We start from the raw sequence: 21,800 nt of genomic DNA on the forward strand, positions 1-21,800 counted from the left end.
AACATGACCTACCACGCACAAAGCCATGTTAACTCTCCCTAATAAGCCCCTGTCTATCCAAACGCTTGTAGATTCTGTCTCTTAGTACTCCCTCCAATAATTTACCTACTACTGACGTTAAACTCACCGGCCTATAATTTCCCGGATTACTTTTCGATCCTTTTCAATAACCTTTTCGCAGAGTTGCTTGGAGTGTTCTTTTGTCTTCAATGTGTAGTTTTTGCCAGGATACTGACTCACCAGCAGCTGGGCCTTCCAGACACACGTGTATTTTTTACTACAGTCAATTGAAACAGCTTGACTGCACACAGGGCTCCAAAAGCAGATCTCCATTTGACTAATTAAACAAAGGTTCTGAACTTAAAGAGGGGTAACTTTGAAGGTATGAGACGTGAATTAGCTAAGATAGACTGGCAAATGACACTTAAAGGATTGACGGTGGATATGCAATGGCAAGCATTTAAAGGTTGCATAGATGAACTACAACAATTATTCATCCCAGTTTGGCAAAAGAATAAATCAAGGAAGGTAGTGCACCCGTGGCTGACAAGAGAAATTAGGGATAGTATCAATTCCAAAGAAGAAGCATACAAATTAGCCAGAGGAAGTGGCTCACCTGAGGACTGGGAGAAATTCAGAGTTCAGCAGAGGAGGACAAAGGGCTTAATTAGGAAGGGGAAAAAAGATTATGAGAGAAAACTGGCAGGAAACATAAAAACAGACTGTAAAAGCTTTTATAGATATGTAAAAAGGAAAAGACTGGTAAAGACAAATGTAGGTCCCCTGCAGACAGAAACAGGTGAATTGATTATGGGGAGCAAGGCCGTGGCAGACCAATTGAATAATTACTTTGGTTCTGTCTTCACTAAGGAGGACATAAATAATCTTCCAGAAATAGTAGGGGACAGAGGGTCCAGTGAGATGGAGGAACTGAGCGAAATACATGTTAATAGGGAAGTGGTGTTAGGTGGATTGAAGGCAGATAAATCCCCAGGGCCAGATGGTCTGCATGCCAGGGTGCTTAAGGAACTAGCCCAAGAAATAGTGGATGCATTAGTGATAATTTTTCAAAACTCGTTAGATTCTGGACTAGTTCCTGAGGATTGGAGGGTGGCTAATGTAACTCCACTTTTTAAAAAAGGAGGGAGAGAGAAACCGGGGAATTATAGACCGGTTAGCCTAACGTCGGTGTTGGGGAAACTGCTGGAGTCAGTTATCAAGGATGTGATAACAGCACATTTGGAAAGTGGTGAAATGATCGGACAAAGTCAGCATGGATTTGTGAAAGGAAAATCATGTCTGACGAATCTCATAGAATTTTTTGAGGATGTAACTAGTAGAGTGGATAGGGGAGAACCAGTGGATGTGGTATATTTGGATTTTCAGAAGGCTTTTGACAAGGTCCCACACAGGAGATTAGTGTGCAAACTTAAAGCACACGGTATTGGGGGTAAGGTATTGGTGTGGGTGGAGAGTTGGTTAGCAGACAGGAAGCAAATAGTGGGAATAAATGGGACCTTTTCAGAATGGCAGGCGGTGACTAGTGGGGTACCGCAAGGCTCAGTGCTGGGACCCCAGTTGTTTACAATATATATTAATGACTTGGATGAGGGAATTAAATGCAGCATCTCCAAGTTTGCGGATGACACGAAGCTGGGTGGCAGTGTTAGCTGTGAGGAGGATGCTAAGAGGATGCAGGGTGACTTGGATAGGTTGGGTGAGTGGACAAATTCATGGCAGATGCAATTTAATGTGGATGAATGTGAAGTTATCCACTTTGGTGGCAAAAATAGGAAAACAGATTATTATCTGAATGGTGGCCGATTAGGAAAAGGGGAGGTGCAACGAGACCTGGGTGTCATTATACACCAGTCATTGAAAGTGGGCATGCAGGTACAGCAGGCAGTGAAAAAGGCGAATGGTATGCTGGCATTTATAGCGAGAGGATTCGAGTACAGGAGCAGGGAGGTACTACTGCAGTTGTACAAGGCCTTGGTGAGACCACACCTGGAGTATTGTGTGCGGTTTTGGTCCCCTAATCTGAGGAAAGACATCCTTGCCATAGAGGGAGTACAAAGAAGGTTCACCAGATTGATTCCTGGGATGACAGGACTTTCATATGAAGAAAGACTGGATGAACTGGGCTTGTACTCGTTGGAATTTAGAAGATTGAGGGGGGATCTGATTGAAACGTATAAGATCCTAAAGGGATTAGACAGGCTAGATGCAGGAAGATTGTTCCCGATGTTGGGGAAGTCCAGAACGAGGGGTCACAGTTTGAGGATAAAGGGGAAGCCTTTTAGGACCGAGATTAGGAAAAACTTCTTCACACAGAGAGTGCTGAATCTGTGGAATTCTCTGCCACAGGAAACAGTTGAGGCCAGTTCATTGGCTATATTTAAGAGGGAGTTAGATATGGCCCTTGTGGCTATGGGGGTCAGGGGGCATGGAGGGAAGGCTGGGGCGGGGTTCTGAGTTGGATGATCAGCCATGATCATAATAAATGGCGGTGCAGGCTCGAAGGGCTGAATGGCCTACTCCTGCACCTATTTTCTATGTTTCTATGTTAATTATGTGACTTCTAAAACCAATTGGCTACACTGGTGATGATTTGGTGTGTCATATAAAAGGAGGGGGGAATGTAAATACTTATGCAATCAATTACCTTGTGTTTTATATTTGTAATTAATTTAGATCATTTTGTAGAGATCTGTTTTCACTTTGACACAAATCATTTTTTGTTGATCAGTGTCAAAAAAGCCAAATTAAATCCACTGTGATTCATTGCTGTAAAACAATAAAACATGAGAAGTTCCAAAAGGGGCGAATACTTTTTTATAGGTACTATATGTCTTATAGTCTAATGGTCTTAAGAATTTCTTCACTCAGAGGGTGGTGAGAGTGTGTCGATCGAGCTGCCAGCGGAAGTGATGGATGTGGGTTTGATTGAAGTTTGATACTTAGAGAGAGGGGTATGGAATGCTATGGTACAGATGCAGGTCGGTAGAACCTGGCTGGCATGGGCTAGATGATCTGAAAGGCTGGTTTCCAGAAGAGCATAGGACATAGGAGCAGAATTAGGCCATTCAATTCATCAAGTTCTGCCACTTGATCATGGCTGATTTATTATCCCTCTCAACCCCATTCTCCTGCCTTTTTCCCGTATCCTTTGTCGCTCTGACTAATCAAGAACCTATCAACCTCTGGTTTAAATATACCCAATGACTTGGTCACCACAGTCATCTGTGGCAATGAATTCCACAGATTCACTACCCTTTGGCTAAAGAAATTGCTCCTCATCTCTGTTCTAATGAACATCTCTCTATTCTGATGCTATGCCTTCTGGTTCAAGACTCCATTTTCTGTGCTGTAGTGCTCTGACTCTATTGTATTTTCTTCCACCATCACACTGGGCAGTCTTTTCCAGGCACCAAGCACTCTCTTTGTAAAAATAAAAACTTGCCCCTTGGTCTCCTTTGAACCTAGCCCCCCCCCACCTTAAATGCACCTGTGTGTTATTAAACATTTCAACTGAGAGAAATGCTGTCTGTCCACTCACTTATCCTATCATATTATGATTATTTTATGCTTTCACTGTTGTCTATAACATTGCAGAAATTGTTATTTCTAAAGTTTTTTTTCAGTGAATGTGGAAATAAATTCTTTTCTTACAGGGTCATTTTGTGTCATATTAATTATTGCATTTTATTAAGGTACCGGAAAAACTTTGCTCGCAAAGGCTGTGGCCACTGAATGTAACACAACATTCTTCAACATTTCAGCTTCTACTATTGTCAGCAAATGGAGGGGTGACTCTGAGAAACTTGTCCGGGTAGGAAGCATTGATTCTATTAAGCAAATTCATTGGTTTTCTACCACAGCCATTTTGCATTAAGCCTTTTAACTGGGAACATAGTTATTGGAAAGTGTGATATTGACACTGATGCATACTGCAGTCTCCAGTCCATATTTAGCTTACTTTTGTCAATGGGAAAAGGAAATATTGGTAAACAGTGTGTCTCTTCCACTCCAAAGGCAACACCAAAGAGTCTGCATTATTGTCTATTGAGAACAGTAGATGATGCATCTGCACAAGGGATTCTGCAGATGCTGGAAACCAAGGGCAGCACACACAAAAGGTTGGAGGAACTCAGCAGTTTTTTCCGGTCCTGTGCAGTGGCCCCTCTCTGTCAGATGGTGATGCAACCAGTTAGAATGTTTGGATACTTCATCAAATGTACAGAAACTGTGCCACCCATTTGCAAACTGTTTAAATAATGTTTGTCTTTATACACCCCCCCCCGCCCGCCCTGCCCCCAGTTTTCCTCAGTGGATGCTATCTTGCTTTGGATCGCATTTTTCTAGCTCAAGCATAGTTGTTTTTAGGTGTTATCCTTCTTGTGTTTGCCAGGTGCTGTTTGAACTTGCTCGATTTCATGCTCCTTCTACCATCTTCCTGGATGAGCTGGAGTCAGTGATGAGTCAACGTGGCAGTGTTCCAGGGTCAGTGCTGTGCATCGCTTCCATGTTTTACTTCCCAGGATACTTATCAGCAATACTTGTATAGTACACTGATGTCTGTCTGATCCTCAGAATTCCCTGGGCCCCTATAATTCATACCTTGATTAGTTCTCCCACATTGGATCACCTCACATTCAAGACCATAAGTTACAGGAGCAGAATTTTCTGTCAGATCTGCTCCACCATTCCATCATGGCTGATTTATTATCCCTCTCAATGCTACTCTCCTGACTTCTCCCTGTAACCAATGATTTCCTGACTAATCAAGAACCTTATCAACCTTATATTTCATACACCTCGCACTTCCCGTTTCTACCTCCTACCCAAGATCCACAAACCTGCCTGTCCTGGCCGACCTATTGTCTCAGCTTGCTCCTGCCCCACCGCACTCGTTTCTGCATACCTCGACACAGTTTTATCCCCCCTTGTTCAATCCCTTCCTACCTATGTTCGTGACACTTCTCACACTCTTAAACTTTTCGATGATTTTAAGTTCCCTGGCCCCCACCGCTTTATTTTCACCATGGATGTCCAGTCCCTATATATTTCCACCCCCCCATCAGGAAGGTCTAAAAGCTCTACGCTTCTTTTTGGATTCCAGACCTAATCAGTTCCCCTCTACCACCACTCTGCTCCGTCTAGCAGAATTAGTCCTTACTCTTAATAATTTCTCCTTTGGCTTCTCCCACTTCCTCCAAACTAAAGGTGGAGCTATGGGTACCCGTATGGGTCCTAGCTATGCCTGCCTTTTTGTTGGCTTTGTGCAACAATCTATGTTCCGTGCCTATTCTGGTATCTGTCCCCCACTTTTCCTTCGCTACATCAATGACTGCATTGGCGCTGCTTCCTGCACGCATGCAGAGCTCGTTGACTTTATTAACTTTGCCTCCAACTTTCACCCTGCCCTCAAGTTTACCTGGTCCATTTCCGACACCTCCCTCCCCTTTCTAGATCTTTCTGTCTCTGTCTCTGGAGACAGCTTATCCACCGATGTCTATTATAAGCCTACTGACTCTCACAGCTATCTGGACTATTCCTCTTCTCACCCTGTCACTTGCAAAAACGCCATCCCCTTCTCACAATTCCTCTGTCTCCGCCGCATCTGCTCTCAGGATGAGGCTTTTCATTCTAGGACGAGGGAGATGTCTTCCTTTTTTAAAGAAAGGGGCTTCCCTTCCTCCACTATCAACTCTGCTCTTAAGCGCATCTCCCCCATTTCACATACATCTGCTCTCACTCCATCCTCCCGCCACCCCACTAGGAATAGGGTTCCCCTGGTCCTCACTTACCACCCCACCAGCCTCCGGGTCCAACATATTATTCTCCGTAACTTCCACCACCTCCAACGGGATCCCACCACTAAGCACATCTTTCCCTCCCCCCCCGCCCTCTCTGCATTCCGCAGGGATCGCTCCCTACGTGACTCCCTTGTCCATTCGTCCCCCCCATCGCTCCCCACTGATCTCCCTCCAGGCACTTATCCATGTAAGCGGAACAAGTGCTACACATGCCCTTACACTTCCTCCCTTACCACCATTCAGGGCCCCAAACAGTCCTTCCAGGTGAGGCAACGCTTCACCTGTGAGTCGACTGGGGTGATATACTGCGTCCGGTGCTCCCGATGTGGCCTTTTATATATTGGCGAGACCCGATGCAGAGTGGGAGACCGCTTTGCTGAACACCTACGCTCTGTCCGCCAGAGAAAGCAGGATCTCCCAGTGGCCACACATTTTAATTCCACATCCCATTCCCATTCTGACATGTCTATCCAAGGCCTCCTCTACTGTAAAGATGAAGCCACACTCAGGTTGGAGGAACAACACCTTATATTCCGTCTGGGTAGCCTCCAACCTGATGGCATGAATATCGACTTCTCTAACTTCCGCTAGGCCCCACCGCCCCCTCGTACCCCATCTGTTACTTATTTTTATACACACATTCTCTCTCTCACTCTCCTTTTTCTCCCTCTGTCCCTTGCCCATCCTCTGGGTCCCCCCCCCCACCCCTGTCTTTCTTCCCGGACCTCCTGTCCCATGATCCTCTCGTATCCCTTTTGCCTATCACCTGTCCAGCTATTGGCTCCATCCCTCCCCCTCCTGTCTTCTCCTATCATTTTGGATCTCCCCCTCCCCCTCCAACTTTCAAATCCCTTACTCACTCTTCCTTCAGTTAGTCCTGACGGAGGGTCTCGGCCTGAAACGTCGACTGTACCTCTTCCTAGGGATGCTGCCTGGCCTGCTGTGTTCACCAGCAACTTTTATGTGTGTTGCTTGAATTTCCAGCATCTGTAGAATTCCTGTTGTTAACGTTATCAACCTCTGCTTTTGCATGTTTCACCACATTGGATCACCTCACATTCAAGACCATAAGTTACAGGAGCAGAATTTTCTATTTGGCCTATCAAATCTGCTCCACCATCCCATCATGGCTGATTTATTATCCCTGTCAATGCTATTCTCCTGACTTCTCCCTGTAACCAATGATTTCCTGACTAATCAAGAACCTTATCAACCTCTGCTTTTCACCAATGCCTTATGAAACAACTGCAGACTGGTACTGGAGGGTCTCGGAAACTTTCCTTATAGAGTCATAGAAAAGCACAGCACAGAAACGGACCATTAGCCTGTCTAGACCATGCCAAAACAATTTAAACTGCCTACTCCCATCGATCGGCGCCAGGTCTATAGCCCTCCGTATCCCTACTACCCATACACCTATATGAACTTCTCTTAAACTTTGAAATAGAGCTAATTTGCACCACTTGCACTGGCAGCTCATTCCACACTCTCATAACTCTCTGAGTGAAGAAGTTTCCCCTCATATTCCCCTTAAAACTTCCACCTGTCACCCTTAACCCATGACCTCCAGTTGTAGTCTCACCCAACCTCAGTGGAAGAAGCCTGATTGCACTTACCTTCACAATTTTGTACACCTCCATCAAATCTCCTCTCAATCTTCAATGTCTCAAGGAATAAAGTCCAAACCTATTCAATCTTTCCTTATAACTTAGGTCCTCCAGACCCAGCAACATCCTCATAAATTTTCTGTGTACTCCAGGTAGGTATTCAAATCTGCACACAATACACCAAATTAGGCCTCATCAATATATTATACAACTTCAAAATAACATCCCATGTCCTCTCCTCGGTACTTTGATTTATGAAGACCAATGTGCCAAAAGCTCTCCAGTCAGAGAGGCAACCATGTACTACCATGCTCTGGTTTCTACCACAAAGCCAATGTCTAATCCAATTTACAACCTCATCTTGAATGCCAAGTGACTGAACCTTCTTGACTAGCCTCCCATTCTGGACCTTGTCAAATGCCCTGCTAAAGTCTGTGTAGACAACATCCACTGCCTTGCCTTCATCAACTTTCCTGGTAACTTCCTTGAAAAACTCTTGTAAGATTGGTTAGACATGACCTCCCACACACAAACCTTTCTGACGGCCCTTAATCAGTCTATGTCTATCCAAATACAGATATATCCAGTCCCTTAAAGTACCTTACAATAACCTTCCTACTACTGATGTTAGACTATAATTTCCTGGTTTATTTTTAACTCTTTTTCAACAGCGGAACATTGGTTATCCTCCAACCCTCTGGCACTTCATCTGTCACTAAGGGTGATTTAAATATTTCTGCTAGGGCCCCAGGAATTTCTGCACTTGCTTCACACAGAGTCTGAGGGACAACTTGTCAGGCCCTTGGGATTTATTCACTTTAATTTGCCTCAAGACAACAAACACCTCCTCCTCTGTGATCTGTATAGGTTCCATGAAGTTGATGCCATTTTGCCTCACTCAGTGGACTCTATATCTGTTTCCTGTGTAAATACAGATACAACAAATGCATTTAAGATCTCCCCCATCTCTTTTTGCTCCTCCCATGGATTACCAGTACCATTCTGATCTTCCAGAGGACCAATTTTGTCACTTGTAATCCTTTTGCTCTTAACATATCTGTAGAATCCCTTGGGATTCTCCTTCACCTTGTCTGTTGGAGCAACCTCGTGTTTTCTTTTAGCCCTCCTGACTTCTTTCTGAAGTATTCTCTTGCAGTTCTTATACTCCATAAACACCTCAATTGTTCCTACCTGCCTATAACTGCAATGCACCTCTTTTTTTCTTCACCAGAACCTCGATATCTCTTGAAAACCAAGGTTCCCTACTTCTGTTATCTTTATGTTTCAAGGCATGATACAAGCTCTGAAATCTCAAAAGTTCACTTTTGGAGGCCTCCCACTTACCAATATACCTTTGCCAGAAAACAGCCTGCCCAGTCCACACTTGCCGGATCCTTTCTGATAGCATCAAAATTGGCCTTTCTCTAATTTAGAATTTCAACCCATGAACCAGACCTATCTTTTTCATATTTACTTTGAAACTAATGGCATTGTGACCACAAGATGCAAAGTGTTCACTGACACAAACCTCTGCCACCTGCCTTGTCTCATTCTAATAACAAATCTACAAACGATTGTAGTATCGCACACTGTCTCATTAGAACTTCTACAGTCTGATTATGGAAATTTTCCCTAAACACATTTGACAAACTCTATCCCATCTAGTGTATTTACATAATGAGATTTCCAGTCAATATGGGGAAAGTTAAAATCACCTACTATAACAACCTTATGTTTCTTGCCACAAACAAGAGAAAATCTGCAGATGCTGGAAATCCGAGCAATACACACAAAATGCTGGAGGAATTCAGCAGGCCAGGCAGCATCTATGAAAAAGAAGTACAAAACTCTTCAGTCCTACCGAAGGGTTTTGGACAAAATGTCGACTACTTTTTTCCATAGATGCTGCCTGGCCTGCTGAGTTCCTCCAGCATTTTGTGTGTGTTATATATAAATAAAAATAAATAAAGGCATCCATTAGTCTTGCAAGACCATGGATCTGCGCTGGAAAGTCTTCGCTCTCCAGGGTGCAGGCCTGGGCAAGGTTGTATGGAAGACTGGCAGTTGCCCATGCTGCAAGTCTCCCCTTTCCATGACACTGATGTTGTCCAAGGGAAGGGCAAGGGCCGATACAGCTTGGCACCAGTGTCATCGCAGAGCACTGTGTGATTAAGTGCCTTGCTCAAGGACACAACACGTTCCCTCGGCTGGGGCTCGAACTCATAACCTCCAGGTCGCTAGTCCAATGCCTTAACCACTTGGCCACGTGTTATATATAAGACAATAACATACAGGAGAAGTAGGCCATTCAGCCCCTTCGAGTCTGCTCTGCCATTCAATCACGGCCTGATTCAATTCTTCCAGTCATACCCACTCCCCTGCCTTCTCCCCATACCCTTTGACACCCTGCCTAATCAAGAACCTATCTATCTCTTCCTTAAATACACCCAATGACTTGGCCTCCACAGCTGTTCATGGCAACAAATTCCACAGATTTACCACCCTCTGACTAAGGTAATTTCTCCGCATCTCAGTTCTAAAAGGACATCCTTCAATCCTGAAGTCCTAGACCCTCTTGTCCTAGACTCCCCTACCATGGGAAATAACTTTGCCATATCTAATATGTTCAGGCCTTTTAACACTTGGAATGTTTCTATGAGATCCCCCCTCGTTCTCCTGAACTTCAGAGAATACAGCCCAACAGCTGCCAGATGTTCCTCATACAGTAACCCTTTCATTCCTGGAATCATTCTTGTGAATCTTCTCTGAACTCTCCAAAGTCAGTATATCCTTTCGAAAATAAGGAGCCCAAAACTGCACACAATACTCCAAGTATGATCTCATGAGTGCCTTATAGAGCCTCAACATCACACCCCTGCTCTTATATTCTATACCTCTAGAAATGCATGTTCACATTGTATTCGCTTTCTTCACAAGCGACTTAACCTGGAGGTGAACCTTTTGGGGTATCTTGCACAAGGACTCCCAAGTCCCTTTGCATCTCTTCATTTTGAATTCTCTTCCCATCTAAATAATAGTCTGCCCATTTATTTCTTCCACCAAAGTGCATAACCATATACTTTCCAATATTGTATTTCACTCCCCACTTCTTTACCCATTCCCCTAAACTGTCTAAGTCTCTCTGCAGGCTCTGTTTCCTCAACACTACCTGCTCCTCCACCTACCTTTGTATCATCTGCAAATTTAGCCACAAATCCATCAATACCATATTCCAAATCATTGACATACATCGTAAAAAGCAGCAGTCCCAACACTGACCACTGTGGAACTCCACTGGTAACCGGCAGCCAGCCAGAATAGGATCCCTTTATTCTCACTCTCTCTTTTCTGCCGATCAGCCAATGTTCCACCCATACTAGTAAATTCCCAGTAACTCCATGGGCTCTTATCTTGCTAAGCAGCCTCATGTGTGGCACCTTGTCAAAGATGCCTTGTCAAGGCCTTCTGAAAATCCAAGTACGCCACATCTACTACATCTCCTTTGTCTACCCTGCTTGTAATTTCCTCAAAAGATTGCAGTACGTTAGTCAGGCAGGATTTTCCTTTCAGGAAACCATGCTGGCTTTAGCCTATCTGGTCTTGTCCCTCCAGGTACTCTGTAATCTCATCCCTAACAATCGATTCCAACAACTTTCCAACCACTGATTTCAGGCTAACAGGTCTATAGTTTCCTTTCTGCTGCCTCCCACCCTTCTTAAATAGCGGAGCAACATTTGCAATTTTCCAGTCATCCAGTACAATGCCTGAATCTATTGATGCTTGAAAGATCATTGTTAATGCCTCCGCAATCTCTCCAGCTACTTCCTTCAGAGCTCGAGGTTGCATTCCATCAGGTCCAGGAGATTTATCTACCCTCAGACCATTAAGCTTCCTGAGCACCTTCTCAGTCGTAATTTTCACTGCACAAACTTCACTTCTCTGACACTCTTGAATGTCCGCTATACTGCATACGTCTTCCACTGTGAAGACTGATGCAAAATACGCATTCAGTCCCTCTGCCATCTCTGCGTCTCTCATTACAATATTTCCAGCGTCATTTTGTATTGGTCCTATATCTGCCCTTGACTCTCTTTTACCCTTTATATACTTTAAAAGGCTTTCAGTATATTCTTTGATATTAGTCGCCAGCTTCCTTTCATAATTCATCTTTTCCTTCCTAATGACCTTCTTAGTTTCCTTCTGCAAGTTTTTAAAAGCATTCCAATCCTCCATCTCCCCACCAGCTCTGGGTTCCTTGTATGCCTTCTCTTTTGCTTTTACTTTGGCTCTGACTTCGCTTGTCAGCCATGGTAGTGTCCTTCTTCCCTTTGAAAATTTCTTCTTATTTGGACTATATTTGTCTTGCACTTCCCTCATTTTTCGCAGAAACTCCAGCCATTGTTGCTCTGCTGTCCTTCCTGCAAATGTGCCTTTCCAATCAACCTTGGCCAGTTCCCCTCTCATGCCATTGTAATTTCCTTTATTCCACTGATATACCGACATACTGAAATATGTTTCTTGAAACAGTCTGCAATCTCTCTACAAATTTGTTTCTCTAAATCCCTAGGACTTCTGGGTGGTCTGTAAAATAGCCCCATTAACGTGGTCATACCTTTTCTCTTACTCATCTCCTCACTGAGCCTTACTAGATGAGTTCTCCAGTCTGTCCTGACTGAGCACTGCTGTGATATTTTCCCTGACTAGTAATCCCATCCCCCTCCCTTTATCCCTTCTGCTGTGCCATGTCTAAACCGACGGAACCCTGGAATATTGAGCTGCCAGTCCTGCCCATCCTGTAACCAAGACTTGTTAATGGCTACAATATCATAATTTCAAGTGCTAGTCCATGCCCTGAACTGGACTGCCTTTCCTATAATACGACTTACATGGAAATACACGCAGCTCAGGGCATCAGTTCCACCATGTTCAATCCTTTGAATCCTGACTTTGAAGCTTAACAACATCCATCTCCACAACCTCTCCACTAATTGCTCTGGCGCTGTTGGATCCCATCCCCTTGGAACTCTAGTACTCTAGTTTAAACCCCTCCCCTCCTGCTCCCGGCAGCACTTCTGGTACGTTTCCTCTGTCCAGCAGTCTGCTAGGTACTGTGGTTCATAAGGCTTTGTGCCATTCCTGCGGCCTTGGGATGAAAGAAGGTTGGAGTTGTAATATGTCAGCAGAACATAGAATAATACAGTACAGTGCAGGTCCATGATGATGTACCTACTCTGAGATTAATCTAACCCTTCATCCCCTCAGAGCCCTCCATTTTTCTATCATCTATGTACTTATTTAAGAGTTTCTAACATGTTCCAAGTGTATCTGCCTCTATCACCACCCATGGGAAGGCATTCCACGCATTCCCCATTTTCAGTGTAAAAAAGATTTACCTCTGATGTCCCCCTGTACTTCCCTCCAATCACCTTAAAATTATGACCCCTTGTAATGGCCATGTCCATCCTGGGAAAAAAATTCTCTGGTTATCCACCTGATCTATGCCTCGTGGTATTTTGTACACCTCTATTAAGTTACCTGTCATCCTCCTTTGTTCCAAAAAGAAAAACCCTAGCTTGCTCAGCCTCATAAGACATGCTCTCTAATCCAGGCAGCATTCTGCTAAATCTCCTCTGCACCCTCTCTAGAGCTTCCACATCCTTCCTATAATGAGGCAACCAGAACTGAACACAATTGTGCCTTTAGCCAGTATTATTCAGAGGAAATTTGGTGGAGAAAGATGTATAAAATAATACATTTAATAATAATAAATAATCAGGAAACAATAAAGGTCACTGAGGAAACCATTTCTGTCTATTTCTTTTACAGAGGAGAGCATGAAGGAAGCCGACGGATGAAGACAGAACTCCTGGTGCAGATGGATGGCTTGGCTCGTTCCGATGATCTTGTCTTTGTTTTGGCAGCTTCTAACATGCCTTGGTGAGAAATACTCTTACAGTTCATCCCTGCACTGACTGGTTCTCTGGGTTTCAACCATTCTAGGTTTATTTCTATTCCTTTATTTATGAGCTATTACTCAGTAATCTGTTTATTGATTTATCGAGATACAGCACAGAATAGGCCCTTCCGGCCCTCTGAGCCGTGCTTCCCAGCAACCTCCCATTTTACCCGAGCTGAATCTAAGGACAATTTACAATGGCCAGTTAACCCACCAACCGGTGGGTCATTGGACTTTGTGAGGAAATCCTAGGACCTGGAGTAAACCCTCCTTACAGACGATATTGGAATTGATCTCTGAACTGTAACACCTGAGCTATAGTCGGTGCACTAACCGCTACCCTACCATGGGCCCATGGGAAAATGTAGTCAGTGAAGGCAAGTTTGTAGTATTTATAATCATCCTTGATCTGTTGTCTGAAACCTGTGTTTTACAAGTAAATTAATTTATTATTGTCACAGGTACTCAGGTACGGTGATGCTATCCATGCAGATCATTTCACAGCATCAGTTCATTGAGGTAGCACTAGGGAAAATAATAACAGAATGCAAGAGAATAAAGTGTAACAGCTCGAGTGAAAGTGCAGTGCAGGTAGACGATAAGGTGCAAGATCATATTGAGATAGATTGTGAGATCAAGAGAACATCTTATTGTATAGTCATAGAGAAGTACAGCACATAAACAGGCTATTCATTCCATCTCGTGCATGCTGAAACCATTTAAACTGCCTTTTCCCATCAACCTGCACCGGGACCATAGCCTTCCATATGCCCTGCTATCTACGTCCCTAATGTTTCTCTTAAACATTGAAATCGAGCTCACATTCACCACTTGTGCTGGCAGTGAATTCCACACACGCATGACCCTCTGAGTGAAGATGTTTCCCCTCATGTTCGCCTTAAACTTTTCACCTTTCACCCTTAATCCATGACCTCTGGTTGTAGTCCTTTTACTCTTAACATACAGTTGCAAAAAAAAAGTTTGTGAACCCTTTGCAATTACCTGGTTTTCTGCATTTATTACTTACGCAATTACTCATGAAATTGATTCCAAGGTTGAGTGGCTTAGACATAGAAACACAGATTCATAGAAAGCCTACAGCACAATGCAGACCGTTCAGCCTACAATGCTGTGTCAAACATGTCCTTACCTGAGAAATTACCTAGAGTTACCCATAGCCCTCTATTTTTCTGAGCTCCATGTACCTATCCAGGAGTGTCTTAAAAGACCCTATCGTATCCGCCTCCACCACCGTTGCCGGCAGCCCATTCCACACACTCACCACACTCTGCACAGAAAAACTTACCCCTGACATCTCCTCTGTACCTACTTCGAAGCACCTTAAAACCATGCCCTCTCATGTTAGCCAGTTCAGCCCTGAGAAAAAGCCTCTGACTACCCACACCATCAGTGCCTCTCATCATCTTATACACCTCTATCAGGTTACTGCTCATTCTCTGTCACTCCAAGGAGAAAAGGCCAAGTTCACTGAACCTATTCTTGTAAAGCATGATCCCTAATCCAGGCAACATCCTTGTAAATCTCCTCTGTACCATTTCTATGGTTTCTACATCCTTCCTGTAGTGAGGTGACCAGAATTGAGCACAGAACTCCAAGTGGGGTCTGACCAGGGTCCTATATAGCTGCAACATTACCTCTCGGCTCCTAAACTCAATCCCACGGTTGGTGAAGGCCAATACACCGTATACCTTCTTAACTACAGGGTCAACCTGCGTAGCAGCTTTGAGTGTCCTATGTACTCGGACCTCAAGATCCCTCTGATCCTCCACACTGCAAAAAGTCTTACCATTAATACTATATTCTGCCATCATATTTGACCTACCTCACACTTATCTGGGTTGAACTCCATCTGCCACTTCTCAGCCCAGTTTTGCATCCTATCAATGTCTTGCTGTAACCTCTGACAGCCCTCCACACTATCCACAACACCCCCAACCTTTGTGTCATCAGCAAATTTTCTAACCCATCCCTCCACTTCCTCATCCAGATCATTTATAAAAATCACAAAGAGAAGGGGTCCCAGAACAGATCCCTGAGGCACACCACTGGTGACCGACCTCCATGCAGAATATGACCCGTCTATAACCACTGTTTGCTTTCTGTGAGCAAGCCGATTCTGAATCCACAAAGCAATGTCCCCTTAGATCCCATGCCTCCTTACTTTCTCAATAAGCCTTGCATGGGGTACCTTATCAAATGCCTTGCGGAAATCCATATACACTACATATACTATTCTACCTTAATATGTTCAGTCACATCCTCAAAGAATTCAATCAGGCTCGTAGGGCACGACCTGCCCTTTACAAAGCCATGCTGACTATTCCTAATCATATTATACCTCTCCAAATCTTCATAAATCCTGCCTCTCAGGATTTTCTCCATCAACTTGCCAATCACTGAAGTAAGACTCTCTGGTCTATAGTTTCCTGGGCTATCTCTACTCCCTTTCCTGAATAACGGAACAACATCCGCAACCCTCCAATTCTCCGGAACCTTTCCCGCCTCCATTGATGATGTAAAGATTGTCACTAGAGGCTCAACAATCTCCTCTTTCACTTCCCCCGGTAGGCTGGGGTACATCTCGTCCAGTCACAGTGACTTATCCAACTTGATGCTTTCCAAAAGCTCCAGCACATACTCTTTCTTAAAATCTATATGCTCAAGCTTTTCAGTCTGCTGTAAGTCATCCCTACAATTGCCAAAGTCCTTTTCTGTAGAGAATACTGAAGCAAAGTATTTATTAAGTACCTCAGCTCTCTCCTCCGGTTCCATACATGCGTGATTGGTCCTATTCTCTTAAGTCTTATCCTCTTGCTCTTCACGTACTTGTAGAATGCCTTGGGATTTTCCTTAATCATGTCTGCCAAGGCCTTCTCATGGCTCCTTCTGGCTGTCTTAATTTCATCCTTAAGCTCCCTCCTGCTAGCCTTATAATCTTCTGGATCTCTATCATTACCTAGTTTTTTGAACCTTTCGTAAGCTTTTCTGTTCTTCTTGACTAGATTTACAACAACCTTTGTACACCACGGTTCCTGTACCCTACCATCCTTTCCCTGTCTCATTGGAATGTATCTATGCAGAACTCCATGTAAATATCCCCAGAATATTTGCCACATTTCTGCCGTACATTTCCCTGAGAACATTTGTTTCCAATTTATACTTCCAAGTTCCTGCCTGATAGCTTCATATTTCCCCTTACTCCTATTAAACGCTTTCCTAACTTGTCTGTTCCTATCCCTCTCCAATGGACATAGTATTGCAATCACTATCTCCAAATGCTCTCCCACTGAGAGATCTGACACCTGACCAGGTTCATTTCCCAATGCCAGATCAAATACAGCCTCTCCTCTTGCAGGCTTATCTACATATTGTGCCAAGAAACCTTCCTGCACACACCTAACTCCACCCCATCTAAACCCCTTGTTTTAGGGAGATGCCAATCAGTATTTGGGAAATTAAAATCTCCCACCTCGACAACCCTGTTATTATTACACCGTTCCAGAATCTGTCTCCCTATCTGCTCCTCAAAGTCCCTGTTACTATTGGGTGGTCTATAAAAAAACAACCAGTAGAGTTATTGACCCATTCCTTTTCCTAACTTCCACCCACAGAGACTCGGTAGACAATCCCTCCATGACGTCCACCTTTTCTGCAGCCGTGACACTATCTCTGATCAACAGTGCCACGCCCCCACCTCTTTTGCCTCCCTCCCTGTCCTTTCTGAAACATCTAAAACCTGGCTCTCTAAATAACCATTCCTGTCCCTGAGCCATCCAAGTCTCTGTAATGGCAACAACATCACAGCTCCAAGTGCTGATTCATGCTCATCCGCTTTGTTCATGATGCTCCTTGATTTAAAATAGATCTCAAACCATCGGTCTGATCACATCCCTTCTCTATCACCTGCCTATCCTCCCTATCACACTGTCTACAGGCTTTCTCTATTTGTGAGCCAACCACCTCTTCCTCCATCTCTTCAGCTCAGTTTCCACCCCCCAGCAATTCTAGTTTAAACTCTCCCCAATAGCTTTGTAAACCTCCCTGCCAGGATATTGGTCCCCCTCAGATTCAAGTGAAACCCGTCCTTTTTTACAGGTCACACCTGGCCCAAAAGAGGTCCCAATGATCCAGAAATCTAAATCCTTGCCCCCTGCTCCAATCCCTCAGCCACGCATTTATCCTCCACCTTATTCTATTCCTATTCTCTCTGTCGCGTGGCACAGGCAGTAATCTCGAGATTACTACCTTTGAGGTCCTGCTTCTCAACTTCCTTCCTAACTCCTTGTAGTCCGTTTCAGGACCTCCTCACTTTTCCTACCTATGTTGTTGGTATCAATATGTACCACGACCTCTGGCTGTTCTCCTTCCCACTTCGAGATATTGTGGGTGTGATCAGAAACATCCCGTACCCTGGCACCTGGGAGGCAAACTACCATCCGTGTTTCTTTCCTACGTCCACAGAATCGCCAGTCTGACCCCCTAACTACAGAATCCCCTATCACTACTGCCATCCTCTTCCTTTCCCTACCCTTCTGAGCCACAGGGCCAGACTCTGGCTTTCCCCAGGTAGGTTCCCCCCCCCCTGCCCCCCAGTAGTACTCAAACAGGAGTACTTATTGTTAAGGGGGACAGCCACAGGGGTACTCTCTCGTATCTGACTCTTGTCCTTCCCTCTCCTGACTGTTACCCACTTATCTGTCTCCCAAGGCCCTCATGTGACTACCTGCCTATAGCTCCTCTCTATCACCTCCTCACTCTCCCTGACCAGACAAAGGTCATCGAGCTGCATCTACAATTCCCTGACCTGGTCCCTAAGGAGCTGCAGCTTGATGCACCCGGTACAGATGTGGCCATCTGGAAGGCTGGGAGTCTCCTGGACTTCCCACATCTGACACCCAGTGCAGAACACCAGCCTCATAGACATACTTCCTGTACTATCTACACAGGCAACCTACCTCACCTCGAACCGTTATGACCTAAGTCTTGTTGAGCCAAAGCCCTCCTACTCTGTCTCCCTCTACTCTGTTGCGCGCTCCACTGGTGCCTGCTCTATAAAGCTGTCTTCTTTTTAAACTCTTCTTGCTGTTCTAACTGGCTGATGTCCATGCCCTTACGCAGTTGTGCCTCGATCAAACCGCCGAAGAAAAAAAAAATACAGGCTTGATTGCTCTGGGCCTGTATTCACTGGAATTCAGAAGAATGAGGGGTGACCTAGAGTCAGGGGATCAGATAGGCAATTCAGTGGATGCAAATTGGAAACATAGATAGTGGTTTGCTCCTCAGGAACCAGGGTCCACAATGTTTCTGAATCCATCCACAATATCCTGAAAAGGGAGGGTGAGCAACCAGAAGCTGTGGTACATATTGGTTCCAATGACATAGGTAGAAAAAGGCTTAAGGTCCTGAAAACACAATACAGGGAGTTAGGAATGAAGCTGAGAATCAGGATTTCAAAGATAGTAATCTCGGGATGGTTGCCTGTGCCATACACCAGTGAGGATAGGAATAAAGTAAGCTGGTAGATAAATGCATGGCTGAAGAATTGGAGCGGAGCAAGGATTCAGATTTCTGGATAATTGAGACCTCTTCTGGGGTAGATGGGACCTGTACAAAAGAGACGAGCTGCACTTAAATCTGACAGACACCAATATTTTTGCAGGCAGGTTTACTAGATCTGTTAAACTAATGTGGAAGTGGGATGGGAACCAGTATGATAGAGCTGAGGATGAGCCAACAGGTTTACACGTAGATGATGTGTGCAATATGAATGTAAGGAAGGACAAACCAATGATGGGGTACAAATGCTGACAGAGTAAATAGTTAAATTGTACCACAGAGAAAATTCAAAAGGCCGAAGAATGCAGGACTGAGGGTGCTGTGTTTAAATGTGAGTAGCATTTGGAATAAGGTGGACAAACTCGTGGCGCAATTAGAGATTGGTCGGTATGACATTATGAGCATTATTGAGTCATGGCTGAAAGAAGATCATAGTCAGGAGCTTAACATCAAAGGATATCTTTGTATTGAAAGGGCAGGCAGGAAGGCATAGGTGGTGGTGTGGCTCTGTTGGTAAGAGACGGAATTACATCTTTAGAAAGAGGTGACATAGGGTCAGAGAATGTTGAATCTTTGTGAGTGGAGTTAAGAAACTGCAAGGACAAAAATCATATATAGGCTTTCAAATAACAACCAGGATGTGGGATTGAGATTGCAAAGGGAGCAGGAAAGGCCATGTAATAAGGATAATGACACAATTGTAATGGGAGACTTCAATATGCAGAAGCATTCGGAAAATCAGGCTGGTGTGAGATCACAAGAGAGGGAATTTGTTGGATACGTACGAGGTGGTTTTTTTGAGCAGCTTGTGCTGGAGCCTGCTCAGGCAAAGGCTATTTTAGATTGGGTGTTGTGTAATAACCCAGAATCTTATTAGGGAGCTGAATGGAAAGGAGATCCAGCTTCTTGAAACATTGAAGAGCTGGATCTCAAAACATCCTGATGTCATCACAGCAAGAAGTGTGGTTGATGCTTGTCATGCCGTACTTAGAAGGAGCAAAACAGAAGAACTAAGAGACAAGTTCAAGACAGCAAAGAAGAATCTCTTTGCCACCTACGACCAACTGAAGGAAGAGGAACTAGCTGAGAGGATTAGAGGGGTCGAGGCTGCTAATGAAGACAAGCAGCGTGGAGAAGCATGGCACCTAGTCAACGAGATCAACGGATGGAAGAAGTCCCCATCAGGTCAAATAAGCGGTAAAACAGCAGAGGACAGTGTCCTGACATGGTTTACCCACTTTAAGAACCTGCTGGGAAGCCCTCCAACGATCACGGAAGAAGAAGAGGACATACCCATGATACAATGCAAGTCGGCATCGATGACGGCCTATTCACCATTGAGGAACTGAAGAAGGCCAAATATGCAACCAAACAGGACAGGAGCGCTGGACCAGATGGGACACCACCAGATGTCCTGAAGAACTGCGACCTGGATGACATCTTGCTGAGCATGTGTAATACGGCACTGATGAAAGGCGACAAACCAGAACACTGGTCACTCTCAAACATTATCCCAGTCCCCAAGTCTGGATCCCTCACGAAGACAGATAACTATGGTGGTATCAGCTTGACCTGCATCTTAGCAAAGCTATAAAATCGGATGATCTTGAACAGGATTTGCACTGCCATTGACTCTAAACTAAGATTCAATCAGAATGGTTTTCGGCAGAAGCGCACAACAGTAATACAAATACTTGCTCTCCGTAGAATCATCGAGGAAGTCAAGAAGAACAACCTACCAGCCGTGCTCATTGATTTTCGCAAAGCTTTTGACTCCATTCACTGAGGTAAAATGCTGAAGATCCTGAAAGCTTACGGAGTGCCAGACTGTCTACTGGGAGCAACAGAGTCCAGCTACACCAAAACCATGGCGAAAGTTGTATCACCAGATGGAGAAACAGCAGTGTTCGAGCTCCTAGCTGGTGTGCTGCAAGGAGACACTCTGGCATCCTACATCTTCATAATCGTCCTTGATTACACTCCGCGACAAGCTACCAAAGATCATGACAAGCTTGGTTTTACCATAAAACCAGGACAAACCAAACGGTCAGACCAGTTACACTCAGAGATTTCGATGTTGCAGGTGACATAGTCCTGCTCTCTGACCAGATGGAGGAAGCACAGCAGCTACTGACAAAAGTGGAAACTGAGTGCAATAAAGTTGGACTTCACCTAAGTGCTAAAAAGACAGAGTACATGGCTTTTAACTGCGACGAAGGTACTCTCAAGACCGTAGAGAATGGTACCATTAAGAAAGTCTATGACTACAAGTACCTTGGGTCAAGAATGATGAATTCAGAGAAGGACATAAAGATACAGAAGTCACTGGCGTGGAGGGCTATGAACGACATGAAGGAAATGTGGAAGTCGAAACTGACCAGAGGGCTTAAGAAGAGTATTTTCATAGCAGTCATAGAGTCCATTCTCACATACAGATGTGAAACGTGGACACTCACCAAGACTATGCGAAAGTCTCCAGATGGTTGCTATACACGAATGCTCCGGATGGCTCTTGACGTGAGTTGGCAACAGCACGTGACGAACGTTGAGCTCTCTAACAACCTACCGATGCTCTCCACTAAAATCGAGGCAAGAAGACTGCAACTAGCGGGGCACTGTCTACGCCACCCCGAGCTACCTGCCAGTCTAGTCATCATATGGGAGCCCAAGCATGGGAGGATGAACCTTGGGCGCCCTCCCAAGACTGTGGTCAAAACACTCCTAGAAGACAGTGGCACAGCTAATGTAGATGAACTGAACACACTGATGAGGGAGGAATGGAGAGTCCATCATCGTGCCCGACGCCGGCCCCCTAGGCCTGAGTCGACGTCGTAGTAGTAG

The 21,800-nt window shown here is 44.6% G+C and overlaps 1 protein-coding gene across 2 annotated transcripts in view; it reads left to right on the top strand.

The window, feature by feature from the left end:
• Positions 1-21,800, top strand: part of katnal2 (katanin p60 subunit A-like 2) — a 111,597-nt gene that overhangs the window by 64,688 nt on the left and 25,109 nt on the right. For both annotated transcript variants that reach the window (XM_072252165.1, XM_072252166.1), the window contains 3 exons: positions 3,714-3,832; positions 4,412-4,503; positions 13,253-13,363. In XM_072252165.1, coding sequence (XP_072108266.1) covers positions 3,714-3,832; positions 4,412-4,503; positions 13,253-13,363 — 322 coding nt within the window. The remainder of the gene's footprint in view (positions 1-3,713; positions 3,833-4,411; positions 4,504-13,252; positions 13,364-21,800) is intronic.

Source organism: Mobula birostris, chromosome 3 (genome assembly GCF_030028105.1).
Source record: "Mobula birostris isolate sMobBir1 chromosome 3, sMobBir1.hap1, whole genome shotgun sequence".
In the NCBI taxonomy this organism is placed as follows: Eukaryota; Metazoa; Chordata; class Chondrichthyes; order Myliobatiformes; family Myliobatidae; genus Mobula; species Mobula birostris.